Source organism: Muntiacus reevesi, chromosome 20 (assembly GCF_963930625.1).
Source record: "Muntiacus reevesi chromosome 20, mMunRee1.1, whole genome shotgun sequence".
Classification (NCBI taxonomy): domain Eukaryota; kingdom Metazoa; phylum Chordata; class Mammalia; order Artiodactyla; family Cervidae; genus Muntiacus; species Muntiacus reevesi.
In genome coordinates this window covers 9513963-9523754 of record NC_089268.1, presented here as the reverse complement: position 1 = coordinate 9523754, position 9792 = coordinate 9513963, and the positions used below count along the sequence as shown (strand labels likewise).

General features: G+C 61.8%; 2 protein-coding genes across 3 annotated transcripts; both read right to left on the bottom strand.

Annotated features, from left to right (window-relative positions):
- Positions 1–1843: 1843 nt before the first annotated feature.
- On the bottom strand, positions 1844–5908 carry RING1 (ring finger protein 1). Its single transcript, XM_065912310.1, has 7 exons — positions 5632–5908; positions 5415–5537; positions 4548–4708; positions 4233–4448; positions 2962–3351; positions 2523–2799; positions 1844–2264 (listed from the first exon to the last, which is right to left on the bottom strand). The coding sequence occupies exons 2-7, from the start codon at positions 5490–5492 to the stop codon at positions 2163–2165; spliced, it is 1224 nt and encodes a 407-aa protein (XP_065768382.1). The 5' UTR covers positions 5493–5537; positions 5632–5908; the 3' UTR covers positions 1844–2162.
- A 1610-nt stretch (positions 5909–7518) lies between these two features.
- Positions 7519–9682, bottom strand: HSD17B8 (hydroxysteroid 17-beta dehydrogenase 8). 2 transcript variants are annotated; one of them, XM_065911932.1, is made up of 9 exons: positions 9566–9682; positions 9192–9409; positions 8967–9083; positions 8762–8854; positions 8576–8661; positions 8397–8481; positions 8150–8192; positions 7905–7979; positions 7519–7711 (listed from the first exon to the last, which is right to left on the bottom strand). In XM_065911932.1, the coding sequence occupies exons 1-9, from the start codon at positions 9609–9611 to the stop codon at positions 7695–7697; spliced, it is 780 nt and encodes a 259-aa protein (XP_065768004.1). In that variant the 5' UTR covers positions 9612–9682; the 3' UTR covers positions 7519–7694. The 2 variants fall into 2 exon arrangements, with proteins under 2 accessions (XP_065768004.1, XP_065768005.1); XM_065911933.1 differs by lacking the exon at positions 8576–8661 and having other exon boundaries at positions 8727–8854.
- Positions 9683–9792: the final 110 nt, after the last annotated feature.

The window sequence follows — 9792 nt, the reverse complement described above, 5'->3', positions numbered from 1 at the left end:
AGGGGTTCTGTACCCCGCCCCCCCCCCCCCCCCACCTGTGCACATCAGACGGGACAAGAAGAGTCCCTCCTTGTACTGATGCGGGTCCCACCTCACAAGGCCCTCTCTGAAGCAAGGTTGCCTGGTTGGGAAGCAGCCATCAGAGATCTGCACCACACTGTCCTTCTCCTCCTTTCCTCTGCGTCTTGTCCTCCAACAGAACAGTCACGCTCCCTTTGTACAGCTTGTCTCTCTCACTGACCTCGCCCACAGGTGCGGGCCAAACTGGCAGAGGCGGAAGGACGCGGGGCACTCACCCAGGGGGTGGGAGGGCCGGAGCTGGCGCCTCCTGCACCCCCTTCGCCCGCACTGGGCAAGAGGGGCGTCGGGTCAGGGCCGGGAGTCACTTTTTCTTTGTTGTGGGCAAGGAAGATGTCCCTGGGGCGACAGCTCTGCCCGTCACTCACACGGAGCCATCACAGAGAAGGCAGGCCTGTGAAGCTGAGCGTCGGGGCGGAGGAGGGCATTAGGGCGGGGAGGGGAGCGGGAGAGGCAGCGGGCGAGGGTGGGGTGGTGTGGCCTGGGGCCGGATGAGGGAAGGGCCGGAGCGGCACGCGGGGGCTCCAGGGTGAAGCCAGAGGGTGGGGAGCAGGCTGCCGGGCTGGCTGGGGGGGTCGCTCCAGGCAGCCTCTGGAACCAAAAAGAAGCCGGCTTCATTCCGGATTCTTCAGCTCCCACCTCGGTTCTCCCTCGACTCCTCCCTATCGGTTTCTCTCCTTTGAAACCCGGGAGAGATGCTCACTTTCCCCTCGCCCTCACATCCCGGGGGCGTCTCCCCCCAGGATGCCTCAAGTAGGAGAGAAAGGGAGCCAGGACGGAGGCTTCAGGAAAGGAAAGGGGCTCCTCCCCGGGAGAAGGAAGCGGGTGTTGTCCGTTTCTGCAGGGTGAGCGGTTTCAGGGGTGGACTCCCGGTCACCGGGGCTGCAGAGGACTCCCCGTGTCCGCCGCACAGAGGGTGGTGGGCTCGAGAGGGCGGCAGCGAAAAATGCTAAGCGTGCAGTAGGGTGCCCTTCGGCTCGGCAGGTCAGACCCCTCCGCTAGGAGGGCCAAGGCTGAGCCAGCCGCAGGAGTTTGGGGGCGCAAAGGGCGACGGAAACAGGAAGTGTGAGGGGGCAGAGAGGCCGAGGGCAGCTTTGGTCCCTCCTGGAGAGGGACCCCTCCGCAGCCCCGCTATCGAGGTGGGCGGGCAGCGAGGGCTTCACTGAACACCCCCAGCCCTCTGCTCTCAGCCGCCTCCAGGACGGCGTGGAACTGCAATCCTGGGGCCCTTTCCTCCGCTGGGCGGCGCGGCTCGGCGGGTACTGGCTAGCTAGCTCCCGGGGACTGTGGTCCCGGCCCTGCTGTCTGTAGGAGGCTGTGGGGTGGGGAGGAGGGGTCGGAGCCCTCCCCACCTCCGGGCCTTTTCTCTCCAGCTTTAGGAACCAGCTCCTCTGGCACGGTCAAGGAAATCATCCCCCCTTCCAAACATCAGGGCCCTCCATGTCTAGACACACCTTCTTCAAGCTACTTTCCCTGTGGTGGTACCAACACCCCTGATCCCAGCCTGGGCGTTCAGGTCACAGGGGCAAGCTTGGGAACTGACTTCACACCTCTCCACTCTTCCAGCTCCACAGATCGTTCCTATTTTCCTACCTATTTGCTGATTTGAAGATTCAGGAAAATGGGACCTACACACCATGAATAGCCATTGACATCTCCTCCCCATTTCCAAGACTGAGTCTACATGATTTCTAAGATTCTCTCCCCGATCTTTGTTTCCCTCTCCTTCTAGTACACCCCTGATAAAGAGACACAGAACCGCAGGTTTCAAAGAGGAAAAAAAGCAAATTTGTTGTTGTTGGTAGGAGGGCACGGAGGGGAGGGCTTTTCACTCTCCCCAGCATCTCATGTGGACGGGAGGTTGAGGGCAATAGAAAAGGCAGTAGACGGGGGCCAAGCCCCACTCTGTACAATATAGAAGAATCTGATATAGATACTTTGTATAAAAGCCACTTGTCCTTGTTTGTGTCCTCTTGCTGGCTGGTCAGGCTGGGGGGCTCTGGGGGACAAAGAAGCCAGGCAGGGGGTAGTCCAGGACTCAAGGACACCCAATGGCCCCCATTCTCTGGCCGCCCCCTGTGGGGTCACTTTGGATCCTTGGTGGGGGCATAGCAGAGCTCCAGTGGTCGGGACACCTTCCAGAACTTCTCATTCACCAGCTCCAGGGTCAGTGAGCCATTCAGTGTCTACAGAGGTGGCGGAAGGGGGAAGAGAGGGAGAAAAGTGAGGTGGAAAAGATGGTAAGATGAGAGGGAAAGTGACCGAAGGGAGAGGGAAGACAAAGAAACAATAAACGGGGCAAAGCGAGGACATGGGCGATGGGGAAGAAGGACGGACACAGAAAGGAGACAGAGATGCAGAGGAGGGCGGATGGGTGAGGAGGTCGGGGTCTGCGGCTGTGCGCCACCCCACCCACCCCCCCAGCGGCCCTGAGGGGCGCTCACCGTGAACGCCCCGCCCCCGGGCGCGATGTAGATGGTGTACTGCTTTTCGCTGACGCCCTCCAGACTGGGCAAGGCCGGCTCCTCAGGGCCGTCGGCTCCACCGGCACCCCCACCCTCCCCACAGCCCCCGTCAGGTCCGGCGGTGGCGTCAGAGGTGCCCCCTCCAGGCCCGCCCGGCTCCCCCGCCTCTTGCTGCTGCCTCCGCTCGAGAGCAATGCGCAGGGCCAAGTACTTGGAGAGGTGGTCCACTGTGGCGTTACCAGTGGTCTTCACGTACCTGGGGCAGGAGAGGGGGCAAGCTGAGAGCACGGACGCCGCCAGTGGAGACGCGCGCAGGGCCTCTGGGCTGCGGACTCTGTCTGGGTCTGGGCGAGGCCCACTTGTGATGGAGACCATGACCCTTGCTCTCTTAGTGGTCTGGGGAAGTCAAGGCTCTCACCTAGTCTGGCAGTATTCTCCCTTCTCCACGAGCAGGGGGTGCGGCCGGAACACGAGCTCGATCTCTCCACCTGGCTCTGGGGGGCTGGGAGCCCCGGGAGGGCTTGGGGGGCCCAGGGTCCCCCCTCCCAGGGTTCCTCCCCGGTCGCCCGAGTCTTCAGAGCCGGCGCCCCCACCCACCCCGCCAGCGCCACCCCCCACTGTCCCTACACTGCTCCCCCCTGCGCCCCCTCCGCGGGGTCGCTTGGGAGCAGGGCCTGGGGCAGAGTCCGGGGCCGAGTCTGAGCTCACGTCCTCTCCATCCCCCTCTCCCTCCCCGGGCTCTCCTTCACCCCCACTCATCGTTGTGGTCTGATCTGACCCGGGCATCGGCCGCCTCACACGCTGGGCCCTGTGGGAGCAAGTGGTCGAGATTAGAAAGCACCAAGGATAAGGGCTTTAGACTTAAACTTCAGAGAATTAAGAAACCAGGGAAATCTTAACGATGATTCCTAATATTTATTCCATACTAACTATGTGCCAAGCACGTTGCTAAGTGTTTGCACTGATTGCCTCAAATTATACAAATCCTACAGACACAGGTAATTATACCATTTTGTTTATGGCTGACGAAACTGAGGCTTAGAGAGGTTAAATAATTAGTCTGAGATCATAGTCCCTTTGCCTCTCAAAGTGTGGTCCAAGACCCAGTAGCACAGGCTTGGAGAAACACAGAATCTAGGCCCAACTCCTGACCTACCAAATCAGAATTTACATTTTAAACAAAACTCTCAGGTAATTCAGATACACATTAAAGACTAACTGATGAAAAAAATAAAGACTGAGCGATGCTGCCCTAGGAGGTGATTTAATTCCCGGCAGTGTGAACCCAAAGCTTATGCTCAAAAATCACTTTGCTGCTCTAACTTCTAGAAAGTTAGAAGGTGAGGCATTCCATTAAGAATAACAGTGTCAGGGACTTCTCTGGTGGTCCAGCAGCTAAGGCTCTGCAGTTCCACTGCAGGGGGCCTGGGCTGATCACTAGTCAGGGAACTAGATGCCACATGCTATAACTAAGACCTGGTGCAGCCAAATAAATAAGTATTAAGAAAAAAATAATAGTAGTGCTAGTTGCTAACTAAAAAGCTATGGTTCACATCCACGACCTCCAGGCACGACAGTTAGATGGTGGTCGGCGCTCACGATGCTGAGACCTAGAAGCAGAGACCCCCAGGCATCTGACCAGTGGCTCTGTCCCATCGCAGCGCATCCACCTCCCTGTGGCCCCCGAACCTGTGCATGGCCTGCATGCGCAGCCCCTCCTCGATGCTGGAGCTCAGCGCCTGCTGGTTGTGCAGGCGGCTGAGGCGGATGAGCACCCGGTCTTGGTGGGCCTCGTACTCCTCCCGGCTGGGGTAGATTTTAGAGATCAGAGCATCGAAGTTGGGGTCTGGCCGCAGAGACCGCTTGGATACCAGCTTCTTTCGGCAGGTAGGGCATTCCTTATTCCTGGGGTGGGAGAAAGGAGGCCTTGAGCCTTCAGTCACTGGGGACGGAGGGCCTGGCTCTCTCCCCCTGCCCCCACCTCAGACCCGTCCCTCCTGTTACCCGCTCCGCAGGGCCGTGACGATGCAGTCAGAGCAGAACCGGTGGAGGCACTCCTTGGTTGTCATCGTGTTCTTCAGCATGTCCAGGCAGATGGGGCACATGAGCTCTGAGTGCAGTGACCGGGGGGAAACCGCAATCTCCGTGCCATCCATGATGGCTTCCTGGAGACGGCAATGAGTGGAAAGGTGGTGGTAGAAAGAGGTAAAAGGGATTTTAGGGACAAGTGGTCCATGAAACTGGAGTCTTGAGAAATACAGTGAGATGGCAGAATCTGGGTACCCCATTTGGCCACTTGAGGAAGAGAGAAATCCTAAGAGTAGGTGCTTTGAAATAGGAGGATCTGAGGTTTGGCAATAGGCCTGGAGATGGGCATAGCACAGATTTTCCTTCTAGGGAAGACTTAGTCAACAGAATTTCTTCCAGTGGGGTCCTGGTACTGCCTATATCAGAATCCCCTATGGTGCATGCTAAAAACGCAGAGTCTGGGGTCCCATCCCATTACTGTTAGTGTGTGTGTGGGGGGGGGGGGGGGGGGCGAAATCCGGCCCGGAATCCCATTTTGAATAAACTCCCAAGGGGAGTCTTAAATGCACTGGCTTATGATGCAGAACTGAAGACCAGGGAAGCTCATTTCAGCCTGTTTACTATCTTTCAAACGAAGACAATAATACTTGGCTCTACCTCTCTGGCACGTCAGTTTTGAGGATTAAACGAGCTAAATGTGAAAGGTGATTCCAAAGCAGGGCCAGGGAGTGTGAAGCTGGGCAGAAAAGGGCCAAAAGTGGAAAACAGGCTGTGAGAAGGGGGTCTGCGGATGGAGCGGTCTAAGTGAAAGGCAGTAAGTTGCAGTCGGAGAACCCCTGTCACCTGCGGGGTCCGGTGGAGCTCATACAGGCTCAGTTCCCACGTTTTGCTGGCGTTCTGGGCGTTCGCCGGTGTCGTCATGGTGACCGCACCAGGGCAGCCCCGCCGCCGCGCCGGAGAGGTGGGCTGGGGGGTGGGGGAAGGGTGTCAGGGGGCCCGGCCCTCGCGCGGACCCCGCCCTCCGGGGATCCCCGCACCGCGCCGCCGCGCGGCCCCTCACCCGGATCCCGCCGTCGGCGCCCCAGCCGCCGCAGCGCCGCTCCCGGGGCCGGGCTACCCGGCCGAGGCCGTCCGGTCCCCAGCCGCCGCTCAGACAGCAACTCGCACCGCCGCCGCCGCCACCGCCATGGCCCGGGCGCTGGGCCCTGCGTCACTTCCGCCCGCCCGCGCCCCCCCCCCGGCGGCGGGGACGTCACCCGGAGGCGCGCGCGGGTGGCAGCGCCGTGAACGCCGGTCCCTCGCCGCCGCCACCGCCATGGCCCGGGCGCTCGGCCCTGCGTCACTTCCGCCCGCCTGTGGCCCCCACCTCCCGGCGGCGGGGACGTCACCCGGAGGCGCGCGCGGGTGGCAGCGCCGTGGACGCCGGTTCCCCGCCCCCGGGGCCCGCTCCGCGCGGGGGCCGCGCTCCCGTCCCCCTGCCGGCGCTGTCCCCTCCCCGCAGCCCCCCTTGGGGCCTCCGCTCCGCAGGGCGGGGCCCGGTGTCGCCGGCCCCCGGGGAGGGGACGGCGGGCGTGGGGAGAGGGGCCGCCTCCCCCCGGCGGCTCTGGGGGCCCGCGTGCCCGGTTCCCCCGCGCGGCTTCTCCGCAGTCCCAGCCCGGGATTCCGGGGCGGAGGGGGGAAAGCCGCAGAGGAGTCTCTGCCGCTGCCGTCCTCCGACCCCGTGAACAGAGCCGAGTCCCGACGTGCCCCGGGTCCCCTCTCCACCCGGGGGACCTGCGCCGCCCTCCGCCTTGGCTCTGCCTACACCCTCCGACCCGCTCTCCCCCTCGAGGTTTGGGGGCGACGGCTCGGGACGTCCAGACTCAACTCTCGGCCAGAGCTAGAGACTCGAGAATTGCGTTTGGACAATCAGGAGCCGCGGCCCGGGGCGGGGGAGGGAGGCGCCCGGGAGGTACGGGGGGATGGAGGCACCACGCGGAAGCAGGGACACGCACCCGCACGAGGTGGGGCCCCTCTCGGGGACCGGGTGTGCGCGTGTCGTGGCGGGGGCCGGGGGCCCGCCAGGAGCCGAATGCCCGGAGCGGGAAGCGGGCATAAGCCTCTTCCAGGACTTCCCAGTAAAGGAAGGGTCGAGGAAGGAAGAGAAGAGGAAGGGGCAGACCGATCCCCATTGAGGGCAGGGGATGAGAGGGGTACGGGGGGCGGGGGGAGGTGTGGAGAGATCGTGATGGGCGTCCTGTCTCCTCCAGCCTGAACTGGGGTTCCAGGACTTGGGCTACAACTGCCAGGGGGTGGCCTGTCTCTGGGGCAAGGCAGCAGTGGGTCCCCTCACCCCCTCCCCCGGTTCCCCCCTACTTCCCTGTCCTCTCCTTCAGTCCGTGGCCAGTCCTTATGTGGGCTCCAGAGTCGATTAGCGCGGACCCCCTCCCCTTCCTCCTCCTCCTCCCAGCCCCCTCCCTTCCTTCTGCTCTCCTCCAGCCCCTTTCATCGGCTGGCCCACTCCCCTAATCCTGGCCCCCTCCCCTAATCCCCCCATCCGACCCCTGGCCGGCTGCAGCTATTGTAAGGTGGAGAGAAAGAGGAGGGGGTACTCAGAGAAAGGAGAGGGGTGGGGGAGGGCCACCTGTTCCAAGACCCCCTCTCAAGGCTTAGACTGGACACCAGGATGGGACTGTGAACAAATCACCCATGGGGACTGTGAGGACCCAAGGAATTGGGGGGAAGGGACTAGGGCTACAGGATCAGTGGCAGGGGGTGGGGCAGAGACCCCTCCCTCCAAAAGACCCAGAGTGTCACGCACACACAGTGACACACTCTCGCCTCTCACACCCGGCGGCGGGGGTTGCCCTGGGAGACCAGGCAGTGAAAGGGAACAATCCTTCGCAAAAGGGAAAGGAGGGGGAGGTGGGGAAGGGTCTGAGGACTTGGACACAAGAAGAACCGGAGGTGGCAGGGAAGAGGTTTTGGAATTTATTAGGGTCACAAGCACCCCTGCCTCCCATATTGAGCATTCCTGAGCCATACACAGCCACCCCTTTTGTAGCCTGGGAACTCCGAGTCCTCATCAGCAGGAGGCCAGCAGAGCAGTGGGGGAGTGAGCAGAGTCCAGGGTCCTTGAGGCAGTTACATGAAAAGACCTCCTGGGAGGGGCAGAAACATTTGGACAGATGTGTAGGTGGAGACAAATGGGCTGCAGGGGAGGCGCCCACTTCTGTCCCTGGCCTATGGGAACTCCTGCCCTTCCCTCAGTGGCTCCAGACTCCTCTCATTAGCTTTCTCCTATCGTCTGGGTTCGACTTCTCTGCCCTCTTCCTCCCCAGAATGGCCTCATACCAGTGACTTCCACTGATGCCCCTGTGATGTATCCACTGTCTTCAGATGCCAAGAATGCGACGACATCTGCCACATCTATGGGAGTGGAGGGGAGAGGGCAGAATCCTCACTCTCACAGACCCAAAGTAGCCCGTCACCTCCCACCAGAATCCTCCCTCCCCCCGACTACCAATCCTGGTGAGACCCCCTCAGATACCACAGACTTGGGGGTCTCTTCATTCAGTCCCCCTGCATTCAGTGCTCACCCTCAGGGTTCCCCATATGTGCCATTGGGATCATTCCAGTCACCTGTAAGGAAACACTCATATGTGAGTAAAAGTTTCTTTTGTGGGTTTTTTGTAGGAAAAACTCTGTGACTTATTTTTTTGGGTCTTCATTCCTTGTGCAGTTGTTGAATATCTGCTGTTTGCCTTGCAGTGGGCCCAGCATCCTCTCTGAAGCCCAGAGAGGCTGGTCTCTGAATGATTCTGCCCTCCACCCACAGTCTCCTACCTTGTCCAGCACTTTCTGTGGCACTTTCTGGGTCATGGGTGTTCTAATGAACCCCGGGAGGACGCTGTTACAGCGGATCCTGTGTCTGTGGAAAGGAGAGTTGTCTGCTGACTACAGAGAGGACTGAACACTGACCCCTTCCTCCTGATTTTTCACATGCCCCCAGCTGTCTGACCAACCGTCCAAGTTCCCGGGCTGCAGACTGGGTCAGCCCAATCACTCCAGCCTTGGATGCTGCATAATTTGTCTGTCCCATGTTCCCCACCTATGGGTGAGCAGGAGATATGGGATGAGTCGGGGGTCACAAGGAGGGGCTCTCTCTGTGCGCACCTGACTGGCTCACCTCCTCCCAAGCTCAGCCTGACCTTGCCTATGATGCTGCTGATGTTGATGATGGAGCCAGGACAGCCGCTGGACACCAGGGCTTGGGCTGCAGCCTGAGTGACTAGAAAGATGCCCTGAGGGTGGAGAGGGAAAGTCACAAGTCAGGAAGGATCAGCTGGGGTGACGGTCCTCCAACTCTCTCCCCAGGCTAGAGGACCTAGAAGTCACGGGTTCAGAGGTCACCACCTTGAGGTTGACAGCTATGACTCTGTCCCAGTTGTCCTCAGACATGTGGAGTAGAAATTCATCCCTGGTGATGCCCGCACAGGACACAACGACAGACGGCGGGCGAGAAAAGCAGGCCTGTGGGGGGGCGGGGGGGTTGGTTACACGCCGAGAAACCGTGTAGAGCCGAGGGCCGTGGAGGAAACGTTATAGGGCTTCAAAGGGGCGAGGGCGTCTGGCTTTCACCTGCACTTGCTCCAGCAGGCGCCTCGCGGCCCCTGCCGCGGACACGTCAGCCTGGAAGGCGGCGTGGGCTCCGCGGGGCGCCCCCTCCTTGCTCCCCGGCCCTCCCAGCAGCTGCACCGTCTCCCGCGCCGCTGCCCCGTCCAGGTCGCAAGCGGCTACGGCGGCCCCCTCGGCGGCGAGGCGCACGCTGACGGCGCGGCCGATGCCGCCGCCCGCACCTGGGACGGGAGAGGACAAGCGGGCGCGGGGTCAGAGGTCAGCGGGGCACAGGGGTAGTAAGACCAGGGCCGGAGATCAGGGCGACTGCGCGGCCCGACAGCGCGCCCCGGACGTCACTGTGGCACCACAACCCGCCCGGGAGAGGAGCCCCCAACCTGTGACCAGGGCCAGCGCGGAGCGCAGTCGGAGCGGAGACGCCATGACGGCCGGCGTCCGGGCGGGGCCCCACGCTGGGCCACTCCGAGCGCAGAGGGGGCGCGGCTAGCGCGGAGCCGAGCCAATCGAAGCCCCGCCGGCAGCCACGGGCGGGGGCGGCCTCCAGCCGCGGGGGCGTGGCCAGGCGCCGCTCCTGGGGGGCCTGGGGAGCCGGCCTAAGGGGGGG